A 21,983-nucleotide genomic window follows, 5' to 3' on the forward strand; every position below is an offset into this window, starting at 1 on the left:
AGTAAATTTTGTGGATGTCAGTGTCTTTGTATTTATTCCCACAACAGAGGAAAGGTGGCCCAAAAAATTATTAGTTTAGAAGACTACCCCGTCCAACTGATGAGCATGTGTTATATCTTCTCCAGACGATCAAGCCCCAGTGTCAGGGATTTGGCAGGGTCAGGGCGCTGAGCCCTTGTTTTCTTCCTTTCTGTTGCTTCTGGTCTGCTTTGGCTTTGATTTATTTAATATTTGTTTTCTTTGGGATTTATTCGGTTATGTTTTTCTTGTTACTTTGTTTCTTGTTATTCTGTTGCCATCATCCAGTTCTGTTCTAGTTTTGTTCTGTCAGATTATGTTTGCATTACTGATCATTAGTTCATCATCTGTGTATTTTTTTCATTTATGTTGTCAGTTACTTTGGGTTTTGTATCTGTATCATGTAGTCTCTGTTTTCCTTGTTGCTCTGCTTTAGTATTTGTTCCTGTTCTTGCCCAGTTCTGTTATATTCTATTCTGTCTCATGTCTAGCCTGTTCATCATTCCCTGCTATTCCTCACTTCCAGTTAATCATGTTCACTTCTCTGCACCTGCCTCATGTCTGTCTTTCTCTTTGGTTCTGTCTGCTTTGTTTCCTTTCACTCATGCTCTTTGCACCTGGCCCATGTCTCTCACCTTGTTTCTGTGTGTGTTGTTCATCTCACTCACACTCCCTACACCAGCCCAAGTATGTTTGCTCCTTACATCACTCTCTTGAACAGTGTTTGATCTTTGTCTACTAGTCATGCCCCTTTCTGAAATCTTCACTGCACACCTGCACCTTATTACCTAATCAGTCTGCACATGCGCATTGTTCACAGCACCTGTTATTTAAGCCCTCACAGTCTTACAGCTCACCACCAGATTGTTGTCTTAGTACACTTTCCAGCCTTTGTTCACAGCCTTGTTTTTGTCCAGCCATGTACCGTATTTTTGCCCTGATTTTTTTGACTGTGTCTTTGCCTTATCTCTGATGTCTGAGTTTGGTTGTGCCACTGGACCCTGCTCGTCTATGACTGCGTTTTTGCCTGGTCCTTCTTGTACCTCTGCTCCGCTATATGACCACCTGTGTACCGAATCTCTCCGTGCAATAAACGTGAAGACTTCTGATACCTCAAAGCCTGATTTGGGAGTTTGTACCATGGGTCCACCTACTCCTGGTGTCGGGCAGCCGCCCAGCATGACACCCAGTATCAAGTGGATGACAAATATTACTTGAAGCTTATACATTTATTTTTTCCATGAATTGTTTCTATAATTTATGTATATAAACAACTGTTTTCAGGTTTGAACAGAAATTATGACAGTTGTATAATAGTGTGACTGGAGGACTTATCTTTGTGGCCGGGACGGCGGTGAGATTCGAACACAAGACTGCTTGAACTGAAGACCAAAACTCTACCAGGTCAGCCAATGGGGAATTCCTCGTTAGCCAAGCTTGCAGGAACATCTTTTCAATCCGGACTTCACCTTGCTACAATAGTTTCTAAAGGACTTATATCACAATATAAGACACTCACACATTACATAGCTAGTTTGCTGGATTATAGTTTGTATATGCATCAGCATATATTTAATAATTTTTGAAGAAATCTTTATAATCATGTGTTTTTTCATTATATTCTAAGTTGATTCACTGTGCCCAGTGAATTGGTGTTCGCGGCACAGTGAATTAAAAATTTTCAAATTGATTTTAAACACCTGTAAATTCCACTTGGGGAGACATAAAAAACACAGCCTTAAACAATAACTTACTGTATTAAATCCACAATAGAATGACCTAAACCTATGTATAATGTGCTTATGTTGCCACAAAACAACATTTCTGATCCACTGTGCCCTGGCTTCCCCTAAAATGGAAAACAACAGGTGACATTTATATGTACAACAACAACATTAACACAACTTTTGTTGAAGTCCAATTTTTATGCATTAAAGTAAAAGATCTAAATGCTTATTTCAAATTTTCCACACAAATTTATAAAAATCCATATTCCTGGGCACCTCACCTTTGTCTGATTAAAGAGCATGATTACTGCACCCGTGTGCCTTGGACTGGCCACAATAAAATGCCACTATGAAATGTGCACTTTATCACACAACACAATGCCACAGATGTGACTAATTGGCCTGCTGACTGCAGGAATGTCCACCAAAGTTACCTGTAAAACAGACCTGGAGCCAGACACAGATTTGCGGAGGGGCCTTGCATGGCTCTGAGAGGGGCACTTTTTCAGGGGTTTCTCCCAGGGAATATTTAAAAATTTGAACTGTTGAATATGCAGTTATAATGTAGTTTGAGAAGGAAAGAGCAATCTTCTCATGCCTGACTCACGTGAACAAGCGCAGGGCTGTACGGCAAGTGCAGGCTAAATGCATGTGAGTACAGTTTAAATGCACCTCTAATGTAGTGCTACTGACTAAGATTTAAAAGCTTAATGCACCTCCTTTATGCAAGTATAGGCTAAACATTCTCTAGAGACTTATTACCGGTATCAGCAGGATACACAACTCATATCCACTGTGAGGTATCTGTAACTGTGAAATTCATTGTTTCTTTCAGTCTCTTTTACTCTCTTCTATGACACTTCAAGGTCCTTGATGGAAAAAAAAAAACACACTGTATATCCATCTTTTACTTCAGCGTAGCTTTTTTTTCACTTCTAACTCTTGTTCACAACTAGGTCCAGTAGTCAACACTCTACACATATCATTTCTGTTTTATGTTTCCATTTTACTGAGTTAATTTCGTGAACCAATCAAATCATTCACAATTATTTGAGTAAAAATCAGATAAAGCACAGTGTGTTTATCAATATTATTATGAATCATCTATATTGGAAATTTGTACAAATTGTAATCATGCTAGCCTGCGATCATTTATTTATTGTGGTTGGCAGGTGACTGACAGGCTTATCCTGTCCGTGACACCGGGTATGCTGTAAAATGAATGTTCATTTCACTGCTAAGCTGCCTCCAATGGCGTTTTCAAGAATTTGGCAGTACATCTGTCATGTGGGTGGTTATTTCATGTGTGGATTTTTGTATTTTTCATTGTATTTATGTTTGGGTTTTTCTTTATATTCAAGTTTTGTCTGCTTTGTGTTTTTCTGACTGCATGCTCTTGTCTTGTGTTTGGGGTTGGATCTGGGTGTGTCTTGTCCCTTTTGTGTTGTTTTTTTTTTTTGTCCTAATCACACCTGTTATTTAAACCCTCTGTTTTCCCTCATGTCTTTGCCAGTTCATTGCTCCTTGTGTCTTCATTCCAGCCATTTTCTCATAGTTCTTGACCTTGTTTGTTGCCTTGTCATGTACGGAACCTTTTGCCTGTTTTTGACCTCGACTTCATCTCATGTTTTTGATACCATTGCTGATTTTGCTTGCCCACCCATGTACTGACCTTGGCGTGACTTTTCAGTAAATCAATTTTTACACATTAAGCTTCTGTATGAGTCTCGCAATTGTGTCCAGCCTTTTTTGGGTCTAGGTTCCTGACAACATCTTGTCGGCCTTACAACTGCAAACTGCCACATCCAGTTTCATCACTTCATCAGTTTCTTTTTTCCCCAAGAACTACACATTTTAGAATAACTTTTTATTGGAACCAGCCCACGGCCGATCTGTGCAATAATCATGCTGTTTAATCGACATCATGATATGCTACACCAACCACATGGATGCATTATTGTGCCAAAGGTGAAGTGCTCACTAACACATATTTTAACAAATCTATCAACAAAATTTGAGGAAAATAATTTTTTTGTGTAAAAGAAGTCTTAGAGCCTTTATTTCAACTAATGAAAAATGAGAATGAAAACAATAGTTACATTAATTTTCCTTTTGAGTATATATTAACTAGGGCAGCACGGTGGCTTAGTGGTGAGCACTGTTGCCTCACAGCGAGTAGGTAATGGGTTCAATTCCCGCCTGTGGCCTTTCTGTGTGGAGTTTGCATGTTCTCTCCGTGTTTGCGTGGGTTTCCTCCGGGTGCTCCGGCTTCCTCCCACATCCAAAGACATGCGGGTTAGGTGGATTGGAATCTTTAAAATTGTCCGTAGGTGTGCGAGTGGGTGTGACTGTGTTTGTTTGTCTGTTTGTGGCCCTGCAACAGAATGGCGTCCTGTCCTGGGTGTACCCCGCCTCGCGCTCTATGACTGCTGGGATAGGCTCCAGCCCCCCGTGACCCTTAATTGGACTAAGTGGTTGAAGATGAGTGAGTGAGTGAGTGAGTGAGTGATATATTAACTAAACAACCCAATACTTGCATATCATTACTCCATCAAATGCTTTTTATTTTTTGACCCAAGATCTCTTCACAAAATGTTTTTAAAGTCCATCTTCCTCTTTGAGTTATTTTTTTTGACAGACAAAATATAAATATTACTTAGGCTAATAACCAAAGCATGATCAAAACCAAAACAGTCTGAGACTGCAGCTTCCAAGAGATTGATTTGTATTCTATTATTGCTTGATATTAAATGGGCCCTTATATTTTGTGTCATTTAACAGTTTGTATGCATCTTAGACTACTACAGATCTGAAGTTGCACCAAACTGCACACATAATGATATCATGGTACACACAAATGATTATTTTCATTAATGTTTGTTTTATAACGTACAGGAATTTGGGGAAAATTTTGCAGCATGCCCTCAGTTTTATGAAAACTTTAGTTGATCAGGTAACTCGGCAGATAGGTGTTGGTTTATCAATCTATGGTGTTGATTTAACAGTGTTTGGTTCCCAGTCATACTATCTTTGTGTCCTTGAAGACATTTCATCTTCATCATAAATGGATGCCATCCTTGGCTGGAGAAGTGACCTGTGACAGACTGATGTCCCATCTATGGGATTTGTAGTCTCTCATCCATTTCACAATACAAAGACTGTAGATACGCACAGACATCAGTGGGTCTCAAGGCATATATACTGTAGGACTTATACTTCTCTAAAAAGTGATCCAGGTGCCAAATCAGTCCCACAATTTAATCTGTTCTTCTTTGGAGCAAATACCACTCCTTCACTAAATCTGTCTTTAGTTTTTGAAGTTATTGTCTATAGTCAGCAACACAAATAGGACATTTGTGGCTGGGACGACGGTGGGATTGAACCCCGGCTTGTACTAAAGACCATTCCTCTACCAGGTCAGCCAAAGGGAAATTCCACCCTTACCGAAGCTAGCGGGAACGTCTTTTCAATCAGGACCCAGGACCTTCATCCTGCTACATATCTTCCCACCATTTTTGACTTTGTCCCAAAGTCACAGGTGCATTTAAGCACATTCTGTGACTACCCACATCCTGCCGACAACGCCAATTGTGACCGTAGGACCTTTGTGGCCGAGACGGCGGTGGGATCGAGCCCTGGACGGCTCGCACTAAAGACCATTCCTCTATCAGGTCAGCCAAAGGGGAATTCCCCGTTAGCCAAGCTAGCGGAAACATCTTTTCAAACAGGACCCAGGACCTTCATCCTGCTACAAAAAACTGGTGAATAAAACTGAAATTAATAGACATAAGAGCTAATTAAAAACTGGCATAGTTAGACACAGACATGTAGAATCATGTTCTTGATCCAGGTTCGCCACACATCCCAAAAATTACCAGAAAGCAACAGTGGGTTTTACAGTCTGAACAACACCACACACTGTCCATATTGGATATGGACCATTTCCACATGCCCCAGGCATTTTTGGAAAACCTACATACACAGTATTCACAGTCACATACATATACATACATCTTCAACCACTTATCCGGGATCGGGTCGGGGGGTGGGTGGGAACAGCTGCAGCAGAGGACCCCAAACTTCCTTCACATCACGCATAAAGCAATAACACTGCACTGAATGGGCAGAACACCGTGAAACTACTGAGACTAATGTCAGTCACAAGTGCAAGTCTTCATATCAGATGACTTCCCACCCAGTGACATTAAAGAAAACCCACTCAGATTGCATTTTACTGGAAAAGAGGCAACCGAGAAAACTCAAGTCATTTTTTTTCTGCAACTGCATGATATTGGAGGAGAGGGGCTCTTTGAAGAATACCAAATATATGAGGGGTGATTGAAAGGTTTTGAGAATGACCCAGTAAAATAGTAGGGCGTGGTTCTCCACCTTTGCATTCTGAGAAACCAACACTCCTCAAGAATGTGTGAAGTTTTGACTCAATGGGAACATTGCTGGTCATAATGTGACCAGCTGGTCACAGTATGATGATAATGATGATGCAATCCTTATATTTAGAATAAATTGCCCCATGACAACTTGTTTTTAATGTGTTGCAGGTCTTAAATGCAGGAATGAATGTATATTTTAAAAAGTAATGAAGTTGACCACACAAAAAATGAAATACTACCCAGTCTCATGTCAAAGTAAAAGTAAGGATCATTGTTTTGTTTTTTGTTTTTTTTTACATATTCCATATCATCCCAACTTTTTTCAATTTGAGGCCGTGAAGCCTGAATATATTTTTTTTTAATTTGATGTCATGTGTGCCATACTGTTTTCACATGGCTGGTGTATGTGCACTCAGCCAAAATGTAAAGTCTGAATATATTCAACATAAATATATTCATGTTGCCATATATGTAACACCATTATTATTATAATGGCAAAATGCTTTTCATTTATCATGCTTTAATGAACTCACCTGTAATTTTTGTTGGCCACAAATGAGTAGTGAAGAATTGAAATGCTGCACTTCTTCCTCTGAAGCCTCTTGGGTCACTGGTTGTTGCTGTGTGGATGAAATGTTGTGCACAGGAATGAAAAATTCTTCCAGTAAAGTGACTGCCCACTTGGTTCCTTAGATCGTGAAAAGCTGCCATTGGAAGAGGTTTAGTCCCTCCCACAAAGCGGAATGTTGCTGCCAAACAGACAGAGTTCTTGTAGAAAAGGCCAAAGGCACTGTAAGTTTATTTACGGTGCGTCCAGAAAGTATTCACAGCGCTGCACTCTTTTCACACTTTATGTTACAGCCTTATTCCAAAATGGAGTAAATTTATTTTTTCCCCTCAAGCAGCACCCCATAATGACAACATGAAAAAAGTTTTCTGAATTTTTTTGCAAATTTATATAAAGAAGAAGAAAAGAAATCACATGTACATAAGTATTCACACACTTTGTTGATGCACCTTTGGCAGCAGTTACAGCCTCAGGTCTTCTTGAATACGATGCCACAAACTTGGTGCACATGTCTTTCAGCAGTTTTGCTCATTCCTCTTTGCAGCACCTCTCAAGCTCCATCAGGTTGGATGGGGAGTGTTGATGCACAGCCATTTTCAATCAAATTCAGGTCTAGGTCATTGTCCTGCTGAATAATGAACCATCATCCCAGTCTGAGATCAAGAGCGCTCTGGAGCAGGTTTTCATCCAGGATGTCTCTGTACATTCCTGCATTCATCTTCCCCCCCATCCTGTCTCCCAGTTCCTGCCGCTGAAAAACATCCCCACAGCATGATGCTGCCACCACCACGCTTCACTGTAGGGATGGTGCCTGGTTTCCTCCAAACATGATGTCTGGTATTCACACTAAAGAGTTCAATATTTGTCTCATAAGACCAGAGAATTTTCTTTTCATGGTCTAAGAGATCTTCAGGTGCCTTTTGGCAAACTCCAGGTGGGCTGCCATGTGCCTTTTACTAAAGAGTGTGTTGTGAAAGTGTAGGTACACAGACCCACAACAGGGGGCGTAAATGAACGGACAATGGAATAAGCCAAAATACAACAATTTAATGTTGCGAATGTGCACAACAGAACAACAGACAACACAGTTTAGAATAGCAGCCAATAATTCACAGTGACGTGTGGGCAGGCTCGAGGATAGAAGACGCCCGTCCAGAGAAGAGCCGGATTCCACACGTCTTCCACTGCCAACAGATCTGGAGCACTCCGGAGCCACCAAGCTCTGAGTCCCCAGGTGGCCACTGCCTCCGGCTGTCAGATCTGGTACTGCTGGCAGAAAAAAACAGACAGGTGATGGTGGGAGTGTGCACACCCAGCAAACAGTCAGAAACGGGTGGGAAACACCTCCACCTCAAACACAGTACAATAACATGCAGCGCCTGATAACCTATCCCAATTTGGCGTGAGGAGCGAAGTCCGTCGTCTTCCTCACGATCCCCAAATCCCAGCCTCCAGCTGCAGAGATGAATCAGGAACGCCTGCAAAGAATCTAGACAATTGTGCGTTTGGCACAAGAAAACGGCTGAGAGTTTACCTGTAGGTAGAACAATTTCTCGGTGATGTGGTTGGTGATGATGAGAGACAGCTGGTGCTGCTGATGAATGACAGCTGCCACTCCCAGTTGCTCCGGCGCCCTCTCGTGCCTGAAGCCCGCACTTCAGGCAGGGCGCCCTCTGGTGGTGGGCCAGCAGTACCTCCTCTTCAGCGGCCCACACAACAGAGTGGCTTCCATCTGGCCACTCTGACATACAGGCCTGATTAGTGGATTTATGCAGAGATGGTTGTCCTTCTGGAATGTTCTCCTTTCTCCACAGAGGAATGCTGAAGCTCTTTGACAGAGTGACAATCGGGTTCTTGGTCACCTCCCTGACTAAGGCCCCTTTCCCCTCTATTGATCAGATTAGATGGGCAGCCAGCTCTGGGAAGAGTCCTGGTGGATCCAAATTTCTTCCATTTACAGATGATGGAGACCACTGTGCTCATTGGGACCTTCAAAGCAGCATAAATGTTTTTGTACCCTTCCCTCGATTTGTGCCTCGAGACGAGGTCTACAGACAATTCCTTTGAGTTCATGCTTGGTTTGTGCTCTTGTATGCACTGTAAACTGTGGGACCTTCTATGTAGACACCTTTCCAGTTCATGTCCAATCAACTGAATTTGCCTCAATTAACTCCAATTAAGCTGCAGAAACATCTCAAGGATGAACAGTGGAAACAGGATGCACTTGAGCTCAATTTTGAACTATATGTCAAAGGTTGTATGTATGTATGTACATATATTTAGTTTTTTTTTTTTAAATAAATTTGCAAAAATCTAAAAAAAAAAATCACAATGTCATTATGGAATGTGACAAAGTGTGTGGAATTTTGAGGGGAAAAATTATTTCATCCATTTTGGAATAAGGCTGTAAGATAAAATGTGGAAAAAGTGAAGCGCTGTGAACACTTTCCGGATGCATGCTTCAAAATGTAATTTGGCTGTGTTTTGAGCCATTTAGTGCAGTGGGAAATAGATTAAAATAAATAAACGATACTGAAAACATTACCTCCTTACCGGTTTAACAACACAAATAATGCAATAAAACTTTCTGAGCGGAGTGTGACGTAAATATTTTTCACCGATAGGCGGCAAACTGACCCGAATTAATAAAAACCACCCGCCAAAATCTCTCACCGTAGAAGAAGACACTGCCGCTCAATCAGAACCAGCAGCTAACCATGAGGCCGGAAGTGGGGTTGTTTTTGCGTTCACTTGAGTAGCGGACCTGCTGAGAGGTAATCTGGGTGAAAAACGATTTAACGTCACACTTAACATCTCTAAAGATGGTTAAACACCAACTGTAGGCAAAATGCTTTTGTTTCATTTTATGGGTTGCTGCGTTTTTGCTCACCAGTGTTCAACTTTAAGCTAAAACTGTCATTTTTTTTTCTTGACAACTGTATTTGGGAAGTTGAGCAACACAAGACTTCAGTAAATGTTTCTTCTTAACGAATTTTACTGTCAGATTGTCAGAGCCTTATGTACCGTAAATCCTAATAATTGGTCACTACGAAGTTAAAGTTGAAGTTAGTGAGTATCCCAGCTGAGGGAGGTTCATATTAATGCTTCATGGTGAATCACTGGTTTAGTTTCACTCGTTTTCTCCTCTTTCCAGGATCATGTGCTGTAACAGCAGTGTGACCCGGGTTCTGTCTTCGTCAGTGAACCAGGCGGCCCATCCTCAGATCCACCTAATGCCCTGTGAGATCGAACACAACGGACCTGCCCAGATCTCTCAATACTTCACTGCAACCATCAAAGATGGCAAACATGGTACAGTCAGAATATTTCCAGTTTTTATGTTTGAAAAGAACGGCACAAATTATTTAAGCAGTGAGGGACCAGCCCTGTTGTTTGTTTGTCTGTCTGGGTGGGTAGGTGTCATCTCACGACTGACTACACTAGCCTCTTCAAAGCTTTGGGGACTGTCAGTCATGAAGTCTTCTACAGTGCAGTTTTTCAAATGCTCAAGGAAAGGGCAAATAACTCTTGAGTAAAGAGAATGGTGCCAAATCACATCTCTTCCAACACATGCGCCATAGTGAACACCACATCGTATTACTGGTAACAGCAAAACAGAACACAGTTGGAAATAAACAATGTGTTCTTGGAGAGTAGCCTTTCAGCTTTAATTCAAGGGGTTTAACAAAAGTATTGCATTAATATTTTAGGACTTTTTGCCGTTTTTATACACTCAACAAAAATATAAACGCAACACTTTTGGTTTTGCTCCCATTTTGTATGAGATGAACTCAAAGATCTAAAACTTTTTCCACATACACAATATCACCATTTCCCTCAAATATTGTTCACAAACCAGTCTAAATCTGTGATAGTGAGCACTTCTCCTTTGCTGAGATAATCCATCCCACCTCACAGGTGTGCCATATCAAGATGCTGATTAGACACCATGATTAGTGCACAGGTGTGCCTTAGACTGCACACAATAAAAGGCCACTCTGAAAGGTGCAGTTTTATCACACAGCACAATGCCACAGATGTCGCAAGATTTGAGGGAGCGTGCAGTTGGCATGCTGACAGCAGGAATGTCAACCAGAGCTGTTGCTCGTGTATTGAATGTTCATTTCTCTACCATAAGCCATCTCCAAAGGCGTTTCAGAGAATTTGGCAGTACATCCAACCAGCCTCACAACCGCAGACCACGTGTAACCACACCAGCCCAGGACCTCCACATCCAGCAAGTTCACCTCCAAGATCGTCTGAGACCAGCCACTCGGACAGCTGCTGAAACAATCGGTTTGCATAACCAAAGAATTTCTGCACAAACTGTCAGAAACCGTCTCAGGGAAGCTCATCTGCATGCTCGTCGTCCTCATCGGGGTCTCGACCTGACTCCAGTTCGTCGTCGTAACCAACTTCAGTGGGCAAATGCTCACATTCGCTGGCGCTTGGCACGTTGGAGAGGTGTTCTCTTCACGGATGATGCGAAGGAGATGTGTTGCACTGCATGAGGCAAATGGTGGTCCCACCAGATACTGACTGGTATCCCCCCCCAGTAAAACAAAACTGCACCTTTCAGAGTGGCCTTTTATTGTGGGCAGTCTAAGGCACACCTGTGCACTAATCATGGTGTCTAATCAGCATCTTTGTATGGCACACCTGTGAGGTGGGATGGATTATCTCAGCAAAGGAGAAGTGCTCACTATCACAGATTTCGACTGGTTTGTGAACAATATTTGAGGGAAATGTTGATATTGTGTATGTGGAAAAAGTTTTAGATCTTTGAGTTCATCTCATACAAAATGGGAGCAAAACCAAAAGTGTTGCGTTTATATTTTTGTTGAGTATATGTAGTCCCTCCATTTTCAAGGATCATAAGTAATAAGTTTGGTAATATGGCGGGCAGGGGGTCATTTTTAGTCATGGGGTGGATATATGAACATTTTCAAATGATTGAATATGTCTTGGACTTCATTCATCAATCATTAATCAACACAAACATAGTACATCTGTCTGCAATAGGCAAGAAAGCTTTTGCTACAGACATGACTATGTATAAAAGAAAGCTGGTTGACTCTTGGCTCCCATGTGTTTCCTGGGAAATTCTAGTTGAAATTTCACATCTTTTGAAGAACATCCTGCTTTGTGCAGCTGCACCCCGAGGCTTTATGAATGCTGATTGTCAGGTCTGGGAGCATGGAACTGCCCCGGGTCCTGGATAGCAACCATTGGTCCAGTCCCAGCTTTCAAAGGTAGGTATTTATCTGCTACAGCCAGGTGAAATGTGAACATCCTCTTGATCTTTTCCATCTGCTGGGATCCTCAGTACTGGCACACGTGCGTACTGTATCATGCTCAAAGAAATGCATCACATAGCTGACGTTCCTTCATTACACAACTGATACATCTCACTTCAGTCTCCCTAAGTAACTGTTTGTTTGGCACATTCATTTCTGTGGTGCTAAATAATTAGGCCACTGCTTAGTATTGAAGACTCACAAATGCACAGTAAGACAGGTAGTACCAGGACCCTTCAGACTTGGGCATTTGTTATCCTAAAAAGATACAATACCACCAAAAACCTCTGTTGAGGGACTTCATGGTCTTCCCAAGCATCTCTCAACCTCAAAGGCCGAGGAGTTAGAGACACGAACATCACTTCAGACACAGATAAGAGAATCTCTGCAGTTTCAGCACTTTCACCACATATATACACTCAACAAAAATATAAACGCAACACTTTTGGTTTTGCTCCCATTTTGTATGAGATGAACTCAAAGATCTAAAACATTTTCCACATACACAATATCACCATTTCTCTCAAATATTGTTCACAAACCAGTCTAAACAGTCTAGACACCATGATTAGTGACTGCCCACAATAAAAGGCCACTCTGAAAGGTGCAGTTTTGTTTTATTGGGGGGGGGGGGGGGGGATACCAGTCAGTATCTGGTGTGACCACCATTTGCCTCATGCAGTGCAACACATCTCCTTCGCATAGAGTTGATCAGGTTGTCAATTGTGGCCTGTGGAATGTTGGTCCACTCCTCTTCAATGGCTGTGCGAAGTTGCTGGATATTGGCAGGAACTGGTACACGCCGTCGTATACGCCGGTCCAGAGCATCCCAAACATGCTCAATGGGTGACATGTCCGGTGAGTATGCCGGCCATGCAAGAACTGGGACATTTTCAGCTTCCAAGAATTGTGTACAGATCCTTGCAACATGGGGCCGTGCATTATCCTGCTGCAACATGAGGTGATGTTCTTGGATGTACGGCACAACAATGGGCCTCAGGATCTCGTCACGGTATCTGTGTGCATTCCAAATGCCATCAATAAAATACACCTGTGTTCTTCGTCCATAACAGACGCCTGCCCATACCATAACCCCACCGCCACCATGGGCCACTCGATCCACAACATTGACATCAGAAAACCGCTCACCCACACGATGCCACACACGCTGTCTGCCATCTGCCCTGGACAGTGTGAACCGGGATTCATCCGTGAAGAGAACACCTCTCCAACGTGCCAAATGCCAGCGAATGTAAGCATTTGCCCACTCAAGTCGGTTACGACGACGAACTGGAGTCAGGTCGAGACCCCGATGAGGACGACGGGCATGCAGATGAGCTTCCCTGAGACGGTTTCTGACAGTTTGTGCAGAAATTCTTTGGTTATGCAAACCGATTGTTTCAGCAGCTGTCCGAGTGGCTGGTCTCAGACGATCTTGGAGGTGAACATGCTGGATGTGGAGGTCCTGGGCTGGTGTGGTTACACGTGATCTGTGGTTGTGAGGCTGGTTGGATGTACTTCCAAATTCTCTGAAACGCCTTTGGTGATGGCTTATGGTAGAGACATGAACATTCAGTACACGAGCAACAGCTCTGGTTGACATTCCTGCTGTCAGCATGCCAACTGCATGCTCCCTCAAATCTTGCGACATCTGTGGCATTGTGCTGTGTGATAAAACTGCACCTTTCAGAGTGGCCTTTTATTGTGGACAGTCTAAGGCACACCTGTGCACTAATCATGGTGTCTAATCAGCATCTTGATATGGCACACCTGTGAGGTGGGATGGATTATCTCAGCAAAGGAGAAGTGCTCACTATCACAGATTTAGACTGGTTTGTGAACAATATTTGAGGGAAATGGTGATATTGTGTATGTGGAAAAAGTTTTAGATCTTTGAGTTCATCTCATACAAAATGGGAGCAAAACCAAAAGTGTTGCGTTTATATTTTTGTTGAGTGTAGATACACATCTCATGGCTGTTCCAGGAAGTTGTTGAAAGACTGGATGTTACTCTTGATCTTGCAAACCCAGACACGCGGATTCCTTGGGACAGATATGCACACTAAAGCTAACTGGTGATGCAGTGGACAAAAGCTGTAATGTGTTTCCCTAGTAATAAATACAGAAGCCAATAACTCCTTTAAAGTTAACATGGGTGTCTTGTCTCACAAGTCTCCTTGCAGTTATTCCATTTTTAAAAACAAAGGTAGGTTGTCTATTATTATGTATGACTTACACTGAGACAAGGTTTTTTTAATGTGCAAGAAGGGAAGCATCATGATTTATCCCCCCAAAATGGCCCTAATCTATTTTGCACATTGGTATGCAGTGTTAATTACCAGTGTTGACTCTAGGTATTGTAATTAATATCAGGAGGGATAAATGTTAGACCAGTGGGTCATAGTAACCCAGAATAAAGGTCAGTGTGGTTGGTTTTATCATCAAGATCATAGTTTTGTGGGAAGTGATCCTATGTAAAGTAGGTGTGCAAATTGTAACCGGAAATGGGCTGAAAACAACATTACGACTCCTAGCTTCTGATATTGTGATATATATTTTTTTAAATTTTTGTGCATTATAGAGAAGACTGTTTCATTCAGGGGTCGAGGTTTGAAGGGGCAGGAGCTCAGATGTCCACAAGGGTACACTGGCTTGGTGCTGAAGGAAGTCAATAAGTCTGGTTTTGACCAGGAAGTAAGTACCTCCAATATGATTTTACCCATCACCAAAAAACAAAATGTTTTAGTCCAGGAGTATACATGGGAAATAAAACATTGATGTTAATGAAGGTGACATGATTATAGTTTATTACCTTACCATCGTGGTCAATTAATTTCTGTGTATCTTCAGGACAGGACCGTCAAAGTCTCATCTATATTTGATAAAGTCACTTACTGGAACCTGGAGACGCCTCCAAACACAGATGACACAGTTGTGATGGCGTTGGACTGGCCTGAGTTGGCTGAGGCGGTGAGTGCTCCTACAGCTGACTTAAACAATGATGGCCAAATTAAAGTTGATGCAAGTCTGTCGGTTATTAGGTGAAATGTTTGAATTACTAAATTAGAACTCGGAAATGTTCTTTTTGTATAGGTTTTCAATTTATTTTCCTTTATATAGCGCCAAATCACAACAGAGTTGCCTCAAGGCGCTTCACACAGGTAAGGTCTAACCTTACCAACCCCCAGAGCAACAGTGGAAAGACAAAAAATACTGTATAATTTGCCAGCATTAATCAACAAGAAAAACAAGAAATACTAAGGTGATCGCCGGCCGCTAGCCCTAAGCGTCACTAAAAGACTAAAAGGTTGTGCTTTTTGTTGACGTTACGAGTTTCATCAGCATGTCTAGAGAGATACTATCAAATTCTGTAAATCTAGGTAATACCTCAGTAGTGGCACCCACCTCAATAGCAGGGTGTAGTGGCTGGGTTAAGGCATGCTGGGATATGTTCAACCTTATGTCATCTATTCTCAAAGTAATCTAGGAAATCTTGTGCTGTAAGAGGAGAGCGAGCTACAGGTGGTTGTCCATGAATAAGTGTTGCCACCGTGTCGAACAAGAACTTTGAGTTATGCTTGTTTTTGTTGATCAAATCAGAGTAATAGGTCTGCTTTGTAGCCAATAATATAATAATGCATGCTGAACGACGCAATTTCCGTTCTAGACCTCTGGCTTTGTGCTTGAAGTCACGCAGGTAATCATTGAACCAAGGTGACTGCGATTTGGGGGAGCGCGATTTCAACACAGGTGGTGCAATCATGTCGAGTGTCATTTTGAACACTGAGTTTAAACTATCTACAAGTCTGTCTACTGACTGGGTATTTGTCAAAAGTGAGGCTAAGACATCAGGCAGTCTAGCTTCTAGTTCAGTCTTAGTTGAGGAGTTGATGCATCGCTGCAGTGATAAATAAGGTTGTTGTTCCACTAAACACGGCAGTGAAACTGTAAACTTAATGAGTGATCAGAGACCACTGATGTAAGAGGCATGATGTCAATATTCGTGACAGCAATACCATGTGCGAGAACCAAATCCAGGGTATTTCCACTAATGTGCGTCGAATCCCGAATGCATTGCTGAAATCCTAATGCATCCACAATTTCCATAAATGATTTGCAGAGGGGATCAGAAGGCTTATTTATATGAATGTTAAAGTCACCAATGATCAGAATGTTATCTGCACTAGTTGACAAGTTAGAGATGAACGCACCAAATTCATCTAAGAATTCAGAATATGGGCCAGGAGGCCTATATACAGTGACAAAGTAATACGGCTGATTTTTATTCTTCTGACCTTGGCAATGCGTAATATCCTGAGCGGAGTGGAGAATCAGATGCTCAAACTAGTTTATATTTGTGACCTCCAACAGCTAATAAGCTAAACCTAGATTTATAAATAAGAGCAACACCCCCCCTTGCTTCGCATCACGAGGGACGTGACTAAATGTATATGCTCGTGGGCAGGCTTCATTTAAGGGGAGGACAGCTGTAGGTTTAAGCCAGGTTTCACATAACCCAACCATATCTAAGTGATGATCAATAATTAAATCATTAATCAACAATGATTTTGAGGACAGTGATCTTATGTTAATGAGACCCAGTCTAAGGACCTCAGTGGGGTTGACAGTTGAACTGTTTGGGTTTAGGGGTGGTTCCAGAGTAGCATATATAAGATGTCTAGAAGTACGTTTAGGTTTGAGACATTCCACGCGCGTTGTAGGTAGCAGACACGAAATCTTTGCTATTACTGAACAACCACTGAGCCATCCTCAATTTCAACATGATCCAATATAGTAATGGGTATTAAGTTTGCAAAGCATATCCCTCTATGATTTTTGTGGACACGTCTATGGGAGCAGGCCACAGTCTCAACTTGTTGAATTTCCCTCCCTGGCAGATAAACTGCACTATCACCATAGTGGATTTTCTGCACTAATTTCCCCCCTAAGCTAATGGATTCCACACCCACATTTGCCTTGCAGGGTCTCTAATCACCTGCTCCGTGGCCTGCTGTAGATTCCTAATGTTACCCTCCCTGTAGAGCTCTATCTATGTTCGCAGACAAGATGGCGGCGCCTTCCACCAGTAGGGTGGAGGCCGTCTGGCATCAGCAGGCCACGGTGGCCCCAGAACGAAGGCCAGTTATCAATAAAGCTAAAGCCTTGCTGTTGACAAAACTGCGCCAGCCACCTATTTAATGAAGCCAGCGTGCTAAACGCCTCATCAGTACCCCGGGAGGGGAGGGGACCAGAGACTATTAATCAATGCCAACACATCTTTCTGGCAAGGTCACAAGTCCTCTCTATGTCCATTTTTGTGACCTCTGAGTGCTTCATCCTGATATCATTGATATCATCCTATATCTCATGTCATGTTCCTTCGTCTGTCTTCCCTTCTGCAGCATCAGCACCCTAAGATGGGATGCAGCGTCGCGAGCTCTGGCCCCAGGAATACATTTAACATCAGCCGGCGTCTGTAACCTGACTTTGTGGGTGATAGAATCCCTTATCACTAAAGTCCGGTGTTTCGGCCTGGAGATAGGATTGGAAGTCACGTGGGCATGGAGAATTCACATCAGGTACATCCAAGGGGGAGAACCGATTCACAGTTGGCAGTGGCGAGTGTGATCGGGGTGCCACAACCGGGCACCAAGCCCTACGGGGCTTCCTCCGCCTCACCACAATCTGAAAACCGTCCTCCACAGCCGGTGTTTCTAGGCTGATGGTAATGGGCTCGCTAGCCGGCCCAACACTAACCTCATCTGGAGTGCCCGTAACATCTAACTCCACTGCGCTACGAAGTTGCTCTAACGTACGGACACGGCTCTCTAAGAGAGCCACCCTATATTCCAACATCACGTAGGATTTATGGAGGGTGTAAAGTAATGTACTTTGCGCACTAGGAAACTCAAGAGTATAGCCAAGCAAGCACAAGCTAATTAATAATGGATAAGCTAACCACTCCTAAGGCTCACACAGATGAAAATAAATAAAGTTCACAGCAGTTACACTGAAAGAGTAGCAGAAGTATTAGAAATGTAGGAACAGTGTGTGTGTGTGTGTGTGTGTATATATATATATGTATATATATATATATATATATATATATATACCACTCCTAAGATTAACACAAGAGTAAAGTACTAAGCTAAAATTCACAACAGTTAACTAACAGAAGTATATAAAAACAAAATGAAAAAATGAAAACGAGGGTCCGAAGTCGCTAACGCAAGCTAACTGCTAGCGAAATGCTAGCCGCTCCTAAGATTTACACAGGAGTAAAATAATTACTTAAAATTCACAGCAGTTCGACTGAAAAACTAACAGAAGTATTAACCAGGTAAAAAGAACCAGCTATAAAAATGAAGGGTGGGAAGGGAGGAGTCGACCTAGCTAGTGAATGCTAACTGCTAGCGAATGCTAACTGCTAGCGAATTACAACAGGACTATAGTTAAATAATGTTCAGAGTAGATACAATTAATAACCAGAAGAGTGCTAAAAAGAAATAAAAGAAACGTATACAATCGTGTGAAGTTCAGAATAGCGTCACAACAAACAACAATCCGTCGGAAACAAGTTGCCAGATCAGTTCAAGTGGTATGCTCAGGTGGTATGAGAGCCCAGGTTGCTCTGATCGTGGCCTTGAGCTCTTCTGCATTGTTGGGTCTGGCATGTCGCATCTTCCTCTTCACAATACCCCATAGTTTTTCTATGGGGTTAAGGTCAGGCAATTTGCTGGCCAATTAAGAACAGGGATATCTTGGTCCTTAAACCAGGTACTGGTAGCTTTGGCACTGTGTGCAGGTGCCAAGTCCTGTGGGGAAAATGAAATCTGAATGTCAATAAAGTTGGTCAGCAGCAAGAAGCATGAAGTGCTCTACAACTTCCTGGTAGACGGCTGTGTTGACCTTGGACCTCAGAAACCACAGTGGACCAACACCAGCAGATGACATGGGACCCCAAACCATCACTAGATTTGTGACACCAGGTGTTTTCAATATTGAACCTTTTCACAATATTCAAATTTTCTGAGATACTGAATTTGGGATTTTCATTAGTTGTCAGTTATAATCATCAAAATTAAAAGAAATAAACACTTGAAATATCACTGTAATGGATGTACACATTATACAAGTTTCACTTTTTGAATGGAATTACTGAAATAAATCAACTTTTTCATGGTAACCTAATTACAGTATATGACCAGCACCTGTAGAGGCAGCTCTCCGTGTCATGTACTCATATTGCATCATCATGAGTTTGTAATTGTGCATGTGGACGACGGGAAAACTCATTTCTGCCATTCCCGACCTGCTGAGATTGACTGCAAGCCTTTCTAGTTGCATCTGAGCAGAAAGTAAGTGAAACTTGACTGACAGCCTTTCAGCTCAACATGACCAATTCAGGACAGCAAACTCAGAATCTTTTTTTTTTTTTTTTCCCATAAAATACACTTCGGTAATAAATAGCTAGATGAAACATTTCAATTAAAAGATGACATTCATACACACACGCAAAAAAAAAAAAAAAGCGTTTGCAATCTCAACATCCTTACGTTCCAACCTGCTGTTATCTTGGTGCAGAAGGTTCCAGGTTCGAATCCCACCCATTTCTCCATGTAATGTGAAGTTGCATCAGGAAGGGCATCCGGTGTAAACTTGTGCCGATTCAACATGGAGAGCCACCTTGGATTTGCTGTGGCGACCCTGAGTGCAAAACAAGGGAGCAGCAGAAGGGATTTACTAGCAATAGTTATAATACACTGTATGTTATTGATTATAGTCATGCTGAACACATAAGTACATTCATGATGATATAATTAATTTCAACAGTTGAGATTTAACATTTTTTAAATGGCAGAAACTATGACTATGTTTGACTGGAATATTGACAGGTTTAAATTTCTAGCTCACGTGGATAAATTGATCTTAAAGTAGGCACTGTCGGTTTGTCTCTTTACAGATCCACGGACCAATAGAAGACTGAGATTGTAAAATCCACACATGATGGCCTCGCCTGAGTGTTGTGCAGGTTTTTGGCTGTAGCAAGTGAAAATGCTTCAAGAAACATGAAGCGCTCTTCCAACAAAGTCTGCTCCACTGTTACTAGCAGCATAAGCAAGATGCACAAGTTTTGAATAGTTGTATTTTTTTTTGTAGTGAAATAAAAGAAAAATGAATAAACAGTCTGTTTCGTCACATCAAAGAAAATATTTTATTATTTAATCAGCATCTACTGAACAGCATTTGTTTGCAAACTTTTAGATTTTGGACATCTGCTAACTTTGCAACTGACTCAGTTGAGTATTGTGGGTCTGCATGGTGACAACAATATTAATTAATACACTGACACAAAGTAGTCCTCAAATACACAAACAGTGCAGAAGTGTCAAAACATCATTCAAGTACAGATTGAAACATTTCAAGAAAAGGCAGAATCACTGCCTCTGTATCAGTGTGTACCATTAGTTGACAGTTGTTTATTTTATTATCCAAACAACATTTAATGAACCATGATGGTTAATTAAAGTGATAGTTAAAAGTTCTAAGTAAAAGTAGGAAATGCTGTTACTAAAAGAACCAGCAAAACTCAGAATAGCTCACACAACATTGTACTTCTGCTAAAAGTGACATTTGTATTAAAGCTTCAGTAAAGATTTACTGATCACATGGTGGATATGTGAGGTACGGGAAAGACAATGTACAGTTAATTTGATATTTTAAAATTTGTACTATTATTGAAGTTATCAAAATGTAGGTTGTGTAAAAAAAAAAAAAAAAAAAACCCCAAAAAAACAGGTGACAAACTTTGACAAGGTGAGAGAAACTGACTCACAACAAAGACAGTGACCTTTACCAATACAAAGTCATCCACGGAAACAGCACAAATAAAATTAAAGTCGCTGATATATTCCTTGTTAATTTAATACAGTGAACACTGAAATATCTTCCCCAACTTTTTCACTTCTTGAAACTTAAATGTACAATCATTTCCTCATAAAAGTGTAAAAAGAAAAAAAAAAAAAACCTAAGGTGGGAATGCCAATTTACACTAAATGACAAAAAGTATAAAGTAAAATGTTTAGCTGTACAGAGGTAAAATAAATCCATCTGATAATGTACAGAATAACTGATGAGTAAAGGCTGATCTGTGCCACACAGCTGGGTTTTACTGTACGAGGATGAGCTGTTACATTTCACTGATACCAACTGTCCTCGTGACAAGCTTCAAATCTGTCTGCAGCTATCAGTTGAAGCAATTTGCAATTTAAAAATGAAATGTAAAGACATTTCCGTAAACATTTAGATTAGAATCGTTTATGACAAGTGGTAAGTATGGGATCTGTTGTAAATATTATTTTGGCACATTGCTGTTTGAGCACCGGCACGTTGATGAAAACCTAAAAGTTTTCAATCTGACTTTTCTTGTGACTTCATATTTAATGTACAAAAATGACAGGACAACAGGAATAATGTTTAAATATTGATACCAATATTTAAAAAATTAAACTATGTAAGAAAGGATATTGCTACAGGACTTATTTCGCTCTTACTTTCTCAAATATATTTAAATAAGCACATCATAGTTAATGTATAATTCAGCTGTGCACAGAAACTGGGACAGTAAATGATGCTTTTCCTAGAGCTTTCCACAAACAAGATCCAGGCTCTGTTCAAATGTAAAAGCAATTCCAGCTTAAATAAAAATAAAAAAAAAGCACTGATGTAAGCATTGGGTTGCCTCTTTAAACTTAGATGGGACAAAAATATGAATGCAACACAATTTTTAATGTAATGCAGTTTAATGTCCAGAAAGACTGGTCAGATGTGACCAAATGGCAATTTTAAAGATTTGATTGAAAATATATTCCAAAAAACTGAAATAGATTTAACTGACTCGATCTGAAATCTGCTTAAGTTGGTGGAGAGGGGAACATACAGTAGTGTTCAGAATAATAGTAGTGCTATGTGACTAAAAAGA

At 41.2% G+C, this 21,983-nt stretch overlaps 1 protein-coding gene across 1 annotated transcript; it reads left to right on the top strand.

Moving 5' to 3' along the window:
* The first annotated feature begins 9,385 nt into the window (after window positions 1-9,385).
* Window positions 9,386-20,189, top strand: rnaseh2c (ribonuclease H2, subunit C). Its single transcript, XM_034181905.1, has 5 exons — window positions 9,386-9,478; window positions 9,859-10,016; window positions 14,583-14,695; window positions 14,852-14,971; window positions 19,965-20,189. Exons 2-5 carry the CDS (start codon window positions 9,863-9,865, stop codon window positions 19,986-19,988), a joined length of 411 nt encoding a protein of 136 aa, XP_034037796.1. The 5' UTR covers window positions 9,386-9,478; window positions 9,859-9,862; the 3' UTR covers window positions 19,989-20,189.
* Window positions 20,190-21,983: the final 1,794 nt, after the last annotated feature.

The sequence above is a fragment of the Thalassophryne amazonica genome, chromosome 11, assembly GCF_902500255.1.
Source record: "Thalassophryne amazonica chromosome 11, fThaAma1.1, whole genome shotgun sequence".
Lineage (NCBI taxonomy): Eukaryota > Metazoa > Chordata > Actinopteri > Batrachoidiformes > Batrachoididae > Thalassophryne > Thalassophryne amazonica.